The sequence below is a fragment of the Melanostigma gelatinosum genome (assembly GCF_949748355.1).
Source record: "Melanostigma gelatinosum genome assembly, chromosome: 14".
NCBI lineage: Eukaryota > Metazoa > Chordata > Actinopteri > Perciformes > Zoarcidae > Melanostigma > Melanostigma gelatinosum.
Genome location: NC_136647.1, coordinates 16413857 through 16428667, shown reverse-complemented (window position 1 = coordinate 16428667; position 14811 = coordinate 16413857). Strand labels below are relative to the sequence as shown.

At 36.7% G+C, this 14811-nt stretch overlaps 1 protein-coding gene across 1 annotated transcript; it reads left to right on the top strand.

The window, feature by feature from the left end:
* The first annotated feature begins 28 nt into the window (after positions 1–28).
* Positions 29–4556, top strand: pcolcea (procollagen C-endopeptidase enhancer a). The gene is made up of 9 exons (XM_079284126.1): positions 29–267; positions 1803–1911; positions 2006–2264; positions 2738–2862; positions 2985–3121; positions 3225–3553; positions 3647–3724; positions 3803–3973; positions 4079–4556. The coding sequence occupies exons 1-9, from the start codon at positions 44–46 to the stop codon at positions 4207–4209; spliced, it is 1563 nt and encodes a 520-aa protein (XP_079140252.1). The 5' UTR covers positions 29–43; the 3' UTR covers positions 4210–4556.
* Positions 4557–14811: the final 10255 nt, after the last annotated feature.

The window sequence follows — 14811 nt, the reverse complement described above, 5'->3', positions numbered from 1 at the left end:
CTGTCCTAGATGCCCCCTCCGTTATATTGAAACCAGGGTTATTATGGTGAAACATCTGGCTCCCAACATTCACTCCCTCTCTCCGCCCATCCTGAGCGAGCGGCCTCCCCCGTCTTTCACCTCCTGCCTCCTGCTGGCTCATTTTTCAGTTTGCTTCGCTTTATGTGCACGCTGCATCATGACACATGTGGACTGCATCTGGGGTCTCTTCTTGTTCCTGTCTCTGAGTTTAGGATGGACGAAGGCTCAGGAGAGCAACTACACCAGGTGAGGACAATGTAATAGTATTTTTGAGAAACGTGGCTGCTTGAAATCAGTTCTAATCTTAATATATGTGGCTTTGGGGATTTTTTAGATGAGCCTATTCTTAGTATGAACAAAAATCAACAAATTGAGTTCACAAGAGCCTGTAACTTGACGACTGAAATTCTTTTCCGTCTCTCGAAGCAAATTCTTTCCAGTTCCTTGTTTGATTGGGCACAGAGTTGTCCCGTTGGTTTCTGGCTCATGATGTGAGGCACGAGTCTGCAGTGGCTGAGCAGCACAGATGTTAATGCTTTGGAGTCTGCCTATGGGGTCGAATCAGAACAGCTTGGCTCCGACTCTGGACATCTTGGCTTCAATCAGCAAGCGTCTGACTTTGCTGGGGTTCTGCTGTGTGAGATCGTAGTTTGTGTTTTTCTTTCCATTGCCTCTGAGTTTAGGTTTACTTCTTCAGATTGGGGGATGGCTGAAAAATGTTTTTCTTACTTGCTCCCTTCATGTTCTTCTCCCTTCCTATATGTGAATCATTTAAACAACATCATTTTCTCAGTTAAAAACAAAAAGTCTCCACACCACAAACTGTAAAATGCCCCAAAACAACAATTCATAACAGGCATATTCTTATTTGCTGACAAGTATATAAATGGGTCGATGGTATCCAAGCTGGCAACAACCTGAATTTAGTTTTGACATTCAGTGAGCTCTGTGAGTGTATGGAAAGCAACAGCATGTATTACATAAAGTAACACAGTAATAGTGTTAAATAGTCTGCCAGCTGTAAAATGTACTTGTCAGCTATAACCGGAAAGAAATCTTTATTTCTACGACTTTAAACAGCGGCCCCCTAACATTCTAAACCATGGCACCCATCCAGAGGGATTTCACTCACACTTTGTAATTACTACGACAATCATACGTTATGAGCTGTGGCATAACTTCATTTAACACTCTATGTGGATTCTGATGTTTGTTGGTTGGATTAAATATAGTCAAAGTATACGTGGTGAAACGGTATGAACATTTTCAGCAGCCAAAGGAATCTTTCCATCACGGGAACACTTTCTTTGAAGTATTGGATTGTGTTAAGTTATACTCTGAGGAGTCCGTTTTAGTGTTGGTGTTCAGAAACCACTATCGTTAACCAGCTAACAAGGTTTTTGGTGCATTTCAAAATAAGGTAATGTATGTAGAAGGTCATGGAAGGAGCTTTGTTATGTTTGTTTTGAAGTTGGCAACTCCCACAACTTCCACTGATAGCTCATTGTTTCTCACTAGGTCATTATTGTAAAATGGTATTTAATCATTTATTTTCTTCATTTCATATTATTATAATATACGTTTTACGGGTCTGTGTTAATAACTCATCTTCATCTGAACGTACAGAGCTGAAGCATTGATTTCTTGAACTTAGGCCATCTAATTTCAGAGAGCAACTGGGCTAGTATTAATTCAATTCCATTGTCTCATAGACCTACAATACCATTAGTAGTGTCCATGATATTCTGTCCCCCGCTGTCTTACTGTCTCCGTCTTCACAGGCCTGTGTTCTACTGTGGAGGAGACCTGGTCATAGACTCAGGCTTTGTTGGCAGTGAAGGGTTCCCAAGCTTCTACAAACCCAACAGCAAATGTACCTGGCGTATCACCGTGAGTCACTGACCCTGTAGCATGTCTTAATACTGACTCTGTCCTCACTCAGTGTCTCAGTGGCTGACTCATTCACAATCTATCTGGTTTCCAGGTCCCAGAGGGAAACGTGGTCGTGCTCTCTTTCCGCATTTTTGACCTGGAGGCTGACTCACAATGCCGCTACGACTATCTGGATGTGTACAACGGCAATTCCAACTTGGTGCAAAAGCTAGGCCGCTTTTGTGGAACTTTCCGGCCCGGTACTCTTATTTCTACCACAAACACCATGATGCTAGAGATGGGGTCCGATGCAGAGATGCAGGGCAGAGGGTTCGTGGCGTATTTCAGTGGAGCCAAACCGTACGCCGATGGTATGTTGTCACATTATTTTTAAAGTAGATTTAATACAAACCATGAACTGTAACATTTACTGTTATCTCTGTAATGTCTGCTGCAATTAAATCATAAAAAAAACCAAAATCATAAAGAGGGAAAAGACCAGGTTACTTGTACATGTAAAAACTGATGCTATGAGGTGGCGAAAGGGGGGGGGGGGATGCAATTAGGCAGCATATGCACAGGCCCCCCAAGTTTCCTGCCCTGCCCCTGAACTTGCAAAATGTATTTCCCTTATGTATAAATTTGCCTTGGGGAATTTGAATAGCTTTATTAAGAATACCAGCTCTTATTTGTGCAAGAACTTTAACTTTGAACTTTGAGTTAAAAGTCAAAATGTTATCATGAAATAGTTACCTGACAAAATCAGTACATTGCGTACTTCTTAGTATGTGCTCTCTGTTGTCTCCGTTGATTGTTTTCATGGAGTGTGCCCGACTTGTTTCAGACCAGCAGTTCTGTGGGGGGAAGATGACAAAAAGCCAGGGTGAGGTCATGACGCCCAACTGGCCTGACAAGAAATACCCTGCAGGGACCAGCTGCTCCTGGCTCATCACTGTGGAGCCCGATATGGTCGGCAGCACACACACTCCCAGCATGAAAACATTTTCTTTTCCAAAGTCTCCACACACCCAACATGGAAAACAACAGTTTAAGAGTGATCATTTAAAGTCATATTTCTGTTTGGGTACCAGGTAATTCAGGTGGACTTTGACAAGTTTGTTCTGGAGGCTGACACCTATTGTCGGTTTGACTATGTGGCATTCTTTAACGGCGGGGAGAAGGATGATTCGCGGCTGATTGGAAGATACTGTGGCGATCAGGCCCCACAGTAAGTGACAGAGATCCATCAAGGTGTTGGTTGGCCTTCAAAGCTATTTTAAGTTGATCACTCTTAACTTTTCCACCCCACCTCCTACCTGTCTCCTGTCCAGGCCCTTTACTACCAGTGGCAACGTGCTACTCGTCCAATTCGTGTCTGACCTTAGTGTGACATCTGATGGATTCCTCGCCCGCTATACCAGCGTCTCACCTGGTTCTCAGATACCACCATTCAACTCAGGAGCCGGTACAAGGGCCATCCCCCCAAAACCTGCAGTCAAACCTGCCACCACCATAAAGCCACCGATCCCCACTGCCAAATATGTGCAACCTGCGCCCACCATGAGACCCAAACCAGTCAAACCCACGAGAGGCCATGGACAGGTCACCACAGGCCAGAACAGGAGGGTACCCGTCACAAGGCCAAAGGGAAAGAGGCCTGGTGGGTGAAGTTATGTGCACACCACGCTTGTGTTTCAATGTGCAGAAGATGTATATCTAATGTTCATTTTTGTGGTATTCTTTGCGTTTTTAGTCCCTCAAAATCCTCTGTGTGCCAAAGCCTGTAAAAGAGTTGGAACCATCAAGACCAACTTCTGTGCCAGTGAATTTGGTGAGTTTCCTACCGTTCACGTGATGCAACAAGTAACTAATACGATGCGGTGTTCTCACTGAGCTCTCCTTTTTGCAGTGGTAACCGGGAAGGTGACCTCTCTTGCCCCCGGGCCCCAAGGTACTCTTCATGTCAGAGTCTCCCTCATTAAGGCCTACAAAGCAGGTCGACTAACAATCACGCAAGTCGGAGAGACCATGTCTGTTAAGCTGGTGTCGCAGTGCAAGAAGTGCCCGTTGCTCCGCAAAGGTATCTCGGATTTACATTCACATACGCCACAGATTATCAGCATTTCTATTGACTCAAAAATATATATACTTATCACTCTTTCTGGTCCCTCTTCTTTTCCTATAGGTGGCAATTACATTATCATGGGTCAAGTGAGTGAAGACGGACATGGTACCCTGGAACCTGGTGCATTCACAGCTCCATACAAAGCCCCACATGGCAGATTATTAATGAACATCAACAGCCAACCCTGTTAATCTCACACGTCTTTAAAGGCTGGGAAATTCAGATGACATATCAAACACACAAAATCCAGACATTACAATGTGAAATACAGATCTATTAAAAATAACTTTAATCCACCATTTTAAAGGAATAAAAATAATTGTATTCAAACATCTGCCACACCTAATATTTGTAATTTGTATGTGAATAAAGGTTTTATATCTCTTTCAAATAGTTTGGCTGCATACTTATTCATCATTTTGCAGCTTAAACTCTCTCCAACTGTATAATCTGTCTCCACCTAGTGTATTTAAAGAGTATTAGCACTTAAAATAAACTATTGCTAATCCTACAAGTTTTATTTCAAAAAGCAGGTCTAGATTTAAAATCCTTTGACATGAGTTGACCATTAGTCATGTGGTCTACCATCAATGTGTCAAGTCTTCACATGGAGATCAATGATCCCAGAATGTTTGCTTGAGTTTTAATAAATGAATCTTTTTGCATCAGAGGTAAAATGAGAACAATAAAATGTTTAAAATCTCCTATTCTGACAGTGTGTTACTAGATCTCAATCCAAAAAAAGATCTCTTACTTCCAAAGCTGCTCTTTATTTGGTATCTTACTGTACTGTCATTTTTTCATGACTTTTTCGACACACTATACTATGAATATTTAAAAAACATACTATACTATTACCCACATCTGCCTGCTCGGAGGTGGGCGGATGAGACAGATCCACTGGACTAGGGGGTGAAAAGGGGTGGTCTTAATTCCTTCCTAACAGCTGGTAGACCTGTTATAACAACCTAGACATACAATTAGTCCCACATGTCAGGACCTCTCTAGGTATGCCTGCCCCAGAGAACAGCTGTAAAAAGCAATTAGCAACATTTCTGGCTTTCGCAGACTTTAGGGGGAAAGCTTCAGGATAGCGGGTTGCATAATCACAGATTACCAAGATGTACCTGTTACCAGAATAACTCCCCTCGAATGGTCCCACGACATTCATGCCTATTCTTTCAAAAGGTGTTTCAGTAATTGGTAATGGCTGTAGCTGGCCCCTGCTATGCCCATGCTTGACTCCCTCAACATCTGTCTCCTCGTCAATCCAAAGTTTTAAAGTAGGGTCTTCCTTCTGTAGTGCAGATGTAGGTGCACTACAGAAGGAAGACCCTACTTTAAAACGACCTGTTGTGTAGGGACTGAACAAAAGAGAGATGGCTCCGTCTGGTTTGTAAATGGACAAGAGTACTGGGTATGTCCTACCCCATTACACAAGTAACATCGCACATCCAGTGCTTTTATCAGGGTCTCACTTGCTGGTGTTACGAGATGGAAACTGCCGACTGCTGGAAAAAACTCTACCTTGAGCTTGACCAGAGCCTCGCTCACCCCCAGTGGACTTACATCCCTGGGCTAAATTGGTGTCTCAGCCAAAATGGTATGTCTGGTCCTTCTTCTGGCTGCTGTGAAATACTTCAGCCAGCTGAGCTGCTTCCTCTGCAGTACGGGGGTCATGCTCACGGATCCACACCTCCAGGTCTGGGTGCACCATCCTCAGGGACTGTTCAAGAATCAACATCTCAGATGTCTCTTTCACTGTGGACTGTTCTGGTTTGACCCATTTCGAAAACAAGTCTTTTAGGCGAACATACAGTTCACGTGGGGTCTTTGTTAAACATACTATACTATGACTTTTTATGACTTTGTTAAACATACTATGACTTTTTTCGATACACTATACAATGATTATTTTGATACATTGTACTGTAACTCTTTTCAACATGCTATTCTTTGACTATTTCATAACGTTTTTGACATTCATTACTATGAATTTCTTTTCATATATTTTATTAAGACTTTTTCATGACTTTTTTCAATGACTTTTTTGGACATACTAAACGAGGACTTGGACATACTATTCTATGACTTTTGAAAGACTTTTTTCGACATACATTATAATGTATTTTAATGACTTCATTCAACAGTATGACCTTTTCATGACTTTTCTAAATGCATTACAATGACTTTCATGACTTTTTTTGAATTTTTTCAACACACTAAACTATGACTTATTTAATGACTTTTTACAACATACAATACAATGACTTTTTTTACTATTTTTTCAAACATACTACACTATGACTTTTTTCAACGAACTCGGACCCCTCCTTTTCACTAGGGGCCTGTGTCCTGTTTGCTGGCTCCTCTCTGTCTTTCAGGATGTTGTTCAGCTGATGAACACCGTAGTCTGGGGTGGTTCAAGCTTTAAAGACTTACCACCTGAACATGGACGCCCTGTTCCTTGGCTGACACGGCTGCTGTTTTGTTTGCTCCTCACATTTCCGCACATGCTGGCATTACTGATTACTGACTCTCCATGGTTGTTTTGTTTCGTTAATGTTATTCATCAAATACATTTGGTTCCACATTCATTTTAAAGTAAAAAAAAGAAAAAAGAAACATGTATATTTTACATCTGTATGTGGTTTGCTTTGAATGTAGCACTGCAGTATAGTGTCATTCCTGGTGGGAAACCACTTTTATGGAGGGGGGGTGATATGTCCCCTCTTTTCCACTGGGGGTCTGTGTCCTGTTTGATGGCTCTTCTCTGTCCTTCGGAATGATGATCAGCTGATGAACCACAGCTGAGTCTGGGGTGGTTAAAGCTAATAATAAAGACTTACCACCTGGACATAGACGCCCTTTTCCTTGACTGACACGGCTGCTGTTTTATTTTGTTTGCTCCACATATTTCCACACATCCACAAATGCTGACACTACTGATTACTGACTCTCCATGTTTGTTTTGTTAAGTTCATGTTATTCTTTAAATAAACATGGTTATTTGTTACTTTTGACTCGTCTTGTATCCCATTAATATAACACTCTACTATGACCTTTGTATGACTGTAAAAAACAAACTATACTATGAATTGGGTCAACAAACGATATTTTGTCTTTTTTTGCCTTTTTCCAACAACATACTATGACTTTTTTCCAACATGCTATACTATGACTTTTTTTCCAACATACTATATTATGACTTTTACGACATGCTATATTATGACTTTTTTTCGACATGCTATCTTATGACTTTTACGACATGCTATCTTATGACTTTTTTTCGACATGCTATACTATGACATTTTTTCGACATGCTATACTATGACTTTTACGACATGCTATCTGATGACTTGAAGACATGCTATCTTATGACTTTTACGACATGCTATCTGATGACTTGAAGACATGCTATCTTATGACTTTTACGACATGCTATACTATGACTTTTTTTCGACATGCTATACTATGACTTTTTTTCGACATGCTATCTTATGACTTTTACGACATGCTATCTGATGACTTGAAGACATGCTATCTTATGACTTTTACGACATGCTATCTTATGACTTTTTTTCGACATGCTATACTATGACTTTTTTTCGACATGCTATACTATGACTTTTTTTCGACATGCTATACTATGACTTTTTTTCGACATGCTATACTATGACTTGAAGACATGCTATCTTATGACTTTTACGACATGCTATCTGATGACTTGAAGACATGCTATCTTATGACTTTTACGACATGCTATACTATGACTTTTTTTCGACATGCTATACTATGACTTTTTTTCGACATGCTATCTTATGACTTTTACGACATGCTATCTGATGACTTGAAGACATGCTATCTTATGACTTTTACGACATGCTATCTTATGACTTTTTTTCGACATGCTATACTATGACTTTTTTTCGACATGCTATACTATGACTTTTTTTCGACATGCTATACTATGACTTTTTTTCGACATGCTATACTATGACTTTTTTTCGACATGCTATACTATGACTTTTTTTCGACATGCTATATTATGACTTTTTTTCGACATGCTATCTTATGACTTTTACGACATGCTATACTATGACTTTTTTTCGACATGCTATACTATGACTTTTTTTCGACATGCTATCTTATGACTTTTACGACATGCTATCTGATGACTTGAAGACATGCTATCTTATGACTTTTACGACATGCTATCTTATGACTTTTTTCGACATGCTATACTATGACTTTTTTTCGACATGCTATACTATGACTTTTTTTCGACATGCTATACTATGACTTTTTTTCGACATGCTATACTATGACTTTTTTTCGACATGCTATACTATGACCTTTTTTCGACATGCTATATTATGACTTTTTTTCGACATGCTATCTTATGACTTTTACGACATGCTATACTATGACTTTTTTTCGACATGCTATACTATGACTTTTTTTCGACATGCTATCTTATGACTTTTACGACATGCTATCTGATGACTTGAAGACATACTATCTTATGACTTTTTCGACATGCTATACTATGACTTTTTTTCGACATGCTATACTATGACTTTTTTTCGACATGCTATACTATGACTTTTTTTCGACATGCTATACTATGACTTTTTTTCGACATGCTATACTATGACTTTTTTACGACATGCTATACTATGACTTTTTTTCGACATGCTATACTATGACTTTTTTTCGACATGCTATACTATGACTTTTTTTCGACATGCTATACTATGACTTTTTTTCGACATGCTATACTATGACTTTTTTTCGACATGCTATACTATGACTTTTTTTCGACATGCTATACTATGACTTTTTTTCGACATGCTATACTATGACTTTTTTTCGACATGCTATATTATGACTTTTTTTCGACATGCTATCTTATGACTTTTACGACATGCTATACTATGACTTTTTTTCGACATGCTATACTATGACTTTTTTTCGACATGCTATACTATGGCTTTTTTTCGACATGCTATATTATGACTTTTTTTCGACATGCTATCTTATGACTTTTACGACATGCTATACTATGACTTTTTTTCGACATGCTATCTTATGACTTTTACGACATGCTATACTATGACTTTTTTTCGACATGCTATCTTATGACTTTTACGACATGCTATACTATGACTTTTTTTCGACATGCTATACTATGACTTTTTTTCGACATACTATACGATGACTTTTTTTCGACATGCTATGCTATGACTTTTTTTCGACATACTATACGATGACTTTTTTTCGACATGCTATGCTATGACTTTTACGACATGCTATCTGATGACTTGAAGACATGCTATCTTATGACTTTTACGACATGCTATCTTATGACTTTTTTTCGACATGCTATACTATGGCTTTTTTTCGACATGCTATATTATGACTTTTTTTCGACATGCTATCTTATGACTTTTACGACATGCTATACTATGACTTTTTTCGACATGCTATCTTATGACTTTTACGACATGCTATACTATGACTTTTTTTCGACATGCTATCTTATGACTTTTACGACATGCTATACTATGACTTTTTTCGACATGCTATACTATGACTTTTTTCGACATACTATACGATGACTTTTTTTCGACATGCTATGGTATGACTTTTTTTCGACATACTATACGATGACTTTTTTTCGACATGCTATGCTATGACTTTTTTGCAACATGCTATATTATGACTTTTTTCGACATGCTATGTTATGACTTTTACGACATGCTATCTGATGACTTGAAGACATGCTATCTTATGACTTTTACGACATGCTATCTTATGACTTTTTTTCGACATGCTATACTATGACTTTTTTTCGACATGCTATACTATGACTTTTTTTCGACATGCTATACTATGACTTTTTTTCGACATGCTATACTATGACTTTTTTTCGACATGCTATACTATGACTTTTTTTCGACATGCTATATTATGACTTTTTTTCGACATGCTATCTTATGACTTTTACGACATGCTATACTATGACTTTTTTCGACATGCTATACTATGACTTTTTTTCGACATGCTATCTTATGACTTTTACGACATGTTATCTGATGACTTGAAGACATGCTATCTTATGACTTTTACGACATGCTATCTTATGACTTTTTTTCGACATGCTATACTATGACTTTTTTTCGACATGCTATACTATGACTTTTTTTCGACATGCTATACTATGACTTTTTTTCGACATGCTATACTATGACTTTTTTTCGACATGCTATACTATGACTTTTTTTCGACATGCTATATTATGACTTTTTTTCGACATGCTATCTTATGACTTTTACGACATGCTATACTATGACTTTTTTTCGACATGCTATACTATGACTTTTTTTCGACATGCTATCTTATGACTTTTACGACATGCTATCTGATGACTTGAAGACATGCTATCTTATGACTTTTACGACATGCTATCTTATGACTTTTTTTCGACATGCTATACTATGACTTTTTTTCGACATGCTATACTATGACTTTTTTTCGACAAGCTATACTATGACTTTTTTTCGACATGCTATACTATGACTTTTTTTCGACATGCTATACTATGACTTTTTTTCGACATGCTATATTATGACTTTTTTTCGACATGCTATCTTATGACTTTTACGACATGCTATACTATGACTTTTTTTCGACATGCTATACTATGACTTTTTTTCCAACATACTATATTATGACTTTTACGACATGCTATATTATGACTTTTTTTCGACATGCTATCTTATGACTTTTACGACATGCTATCTTATGACTTTTTTTCGACATGCTATACTATGACATTTTTTCGACATGCTATACTATGACTTTTACGACATGCTATCTGATGACTTGAAGACATGCTATCTTATGACTTTTACGACATGCTATCTGATGACTTGAAGACATGCTATCTTATGACTTTTACGACATGCTATACTATGACTTTTTTTCGACATGCTATACTATGACTTTTTTTCGACATGCTATCTTATGACTTTTACGACATGCTATCTGATGACTTGAAGACATGCTATCTTATGACTTTTACGACATGCTATCTTATGACTTTTTTTCGACATGCTATACTATGACTTTTTTTCGACATGCTATACTATGACTTTTTTTCGACATGCTATACTATGACTTTTTTTCGACATGCTATACTATGACTTGAAGACATGCTATCTTATGACTTTTACGACATGCTATCTGATGACTTGAAGACATGCTATCTTATGACTTTTACGACATGCTATACTATGACTTTTTTTCGACATGCTATACTATGACTTTTTTTCGACATGCTATCTTATGACTTTTACGACATGCTATCTGATGACTTGAAGACATGCTATCTTATGACTTTTACGACATGCTATCTTATGACTTTTTTTCGACATGCTATACTATGACTTTTTTTCGACATGCTATACTATGACTTTTTTTCGACATGCTATACTATGACTTTTTTTCGACATGCTATACTATGACTTTTTTTCGACATGCTATACTATGACTTTTTTTCGACATGCTATATTATGACTTTTTTTCGACATGCTATCTTATGACTTTTACGACATGCTATACTATGACTTTTTTTCGACATGCTATACTATGACTTTTTTTCGACATGCTATCTTATGACTTTTACGACATGCTATCTGATGACTTGAAGACATGCTATCTTATGACTTTTACGACATGCTATCTTATGACTTTTTTCGACATGCTATACTATGACTTTTTTTCGACATGCTATACTATGACTTTTTTTCGACATGCTATACTATGACTTTTTTTCGACATGCTATACTATGACTTTTTTTCGACATGCTATACTATGACCTTTTTTCGACATGCTATATTATGACTTTTTTTCGACATGCTATCTTATGACTTTTACGACATGCTATACTATGACTTTTTTTCGACATGCTATACTATGACTTTTTTTCGACATGCTATCTTATGACTTTTACGACATGCTATCTTATGACTTTTTTTCGACATGCTATCTTATGACTTTTACGACATGCTATCTGATGACTTGAAGACATACTATCTTATGACTTTTTCGACATGCTATACTATGACTTTTTTTCGACATGCTATACTATGACTTTTTTTCGACATGCTATACTATGACTTTTTTTCGACATGCTATACTATGACTTTTTTTCGACATGCTATACTATGACTTTTTTACGACATGCTATACTATGACTTTTTTTCGACATGCTATACTATGACTTTTTTTCGACATGCTATACTATGACTTTTTTTCGACATGCTATACTATGACTTTTTTTCGACATGCTATACTATGACTTTTTTTCGACATGCTATACTATGACTTTTTTTCGACATGCTATACTATGACTTTTTTTCGACATGCTATACTATGACTTTTTTTCGACATGCTATATTATGACTTTTTTTCGACATGCTATCTTATGACTTTTACGACATGCTATACTATGACTTTTTTTCGACATGCTATACTATGACTTTTTTTCGACATGCTATACTATGGCTTTTTTTCGACATGCTATATTATGACTTTTTTTCGACATGCTATCTTATGACTTTTACGACATGCTATACTATGACTTTTTTTCGACATGCTATCTTATGACTTTTACGACATGCTATACTATGACTTTTTTTCGACATGCTATCTTATGACTTTTACGACATGCTATACTATGACTTTTTTTCGACATGCTATACTATGACTTTTTTTCGACATACTATACGATGACTTTTTTTCGACATGCTATGCTATGACTTTTTTTCGACATACTATACGATGACTTTTTTTCGACATGCTATGCTATGACTTTTACGACATGCTATCTGATGACTTGAAGACATGCTATCTTATGACTTTTACGACATGCTATCTTATGACTTTTTTTCGACATGCTATACTATGGCTTTTTTTCGACATGCTATATTATGACTTTTTTTCGACATGCTATCTTATGACTTTTACGACATGCTATACTATGACTTTTTTCGACATGCTATCTTATGACTTTTACGACATGCTATACTATGACTTTTTTTCGACATGCTATCTTATGACTTTTACGACATGCTATACTATGACTTTTTTCGACATGCTATACTATGACTTTTTTCGACATACTATACGATGACTTTTTTTCGACATGCTATGCTATGACTTTTTTTCGACATACTATACGATGACTTTTTTTCGACATGCTATGCTATGACTTTTTTGCAACATGCTATATTATGACTTTTTTCGACATGCTATGTTATGACTTTTACGACATGCTATCTGATGACTTGAAGACATGCTATCTTATGACTTTTACGACATGCTATCTTATGACTTTTTTTCGACATGCTATACTATGACTTTTTTTCGACATGCTATACTATGACTTTTTTTCGACATGCTATACTATGACTTTTTTTCGACATGCTATACTATGACTTTTTTTCGACATGCTATACTATGACTTTTTTTCGACATGCTATATTATGACTTTTTTTCGACATGCTATCTTATGACTTTTACGACATGCTATACTATGACTTTTTTCGACATGCTATACTATGACTTTTTTTCGACATGCTATCTTATGACTTTTACGACATGTTATCTGATGACTTGAAGACATGCTATCTTATGACTTTTACGACATGCTATCTTATGACTTTTTTTCGACATGCTATACTATGACTTTTTTTCGACATGCTATACTATGACTTTTTTTCGACATGCTATACTATGACTTTTTTTCGACATGCTATACTATGACTTTTTTTCGACATGCTATACTATGACTTTTTTTCGACATGCTATATTATGACTTTTTTTCGACATGCTATCTTATGACTTTTACGACATGCTATACTATGACTTTTTTTCGACATGCTATACTATGACTTTTTTTCGACATGCTATCTTATGACTTTTACGACATGCTATCTGATGACTTGAAGACATGCTATCTTATGACTTTTACGACATGCTATCTTATGACTTTTTTTCGACATGCTATACTATGACTTTTTTTCGACATGCTATACTATGACTTTTTTTCGACAAGCTATACTATGACTTTTTTTCGACATGCTATACTATGACTTTTTTTCGACATGCTATACTATGACTTTTTTTCGACATGCTATATTATGACTTTTTTTCGACATGCTATCTTATGACTTTTACGACATGCTATACTATGACTTTTTTTCGACATGCTATACTATGACTTTTTTTCGACATGCTATCTTATGACTTTTACGACATGCTATCTGATGACTTGAAGACATGCTATCTTATGACTTTTACGACATGCTATCTTATGACTTTTTTTCGACATGCTATACTATGACTTTTTTTCGACATGCTATACTATGACTTTTTTTCGACATGCTATACTATGACTTTTTTTCGACATGCTATACTATGACTTTTTTTCGACATGCTATACTATGACTTTTTTTCGACATGCTATATTATGACTTTTTTTCGACATGCTATCTTATGACTTTTACGACATGCTATACTATGACTTTTTTTCGACATGCTATACTATGACTTTTTTTCGACATGCTATCTTATGACTTTTACGACATGCTATCTGATGACTTGAAGACATGCTATCTTATGACTTTTACGACATGCTATCTTATGACTTTTTTTCGACATGCTATACTATGACTTTTTTTCGACATGCTATACTATGACTTTTTTTCGACATGCTATACTATGA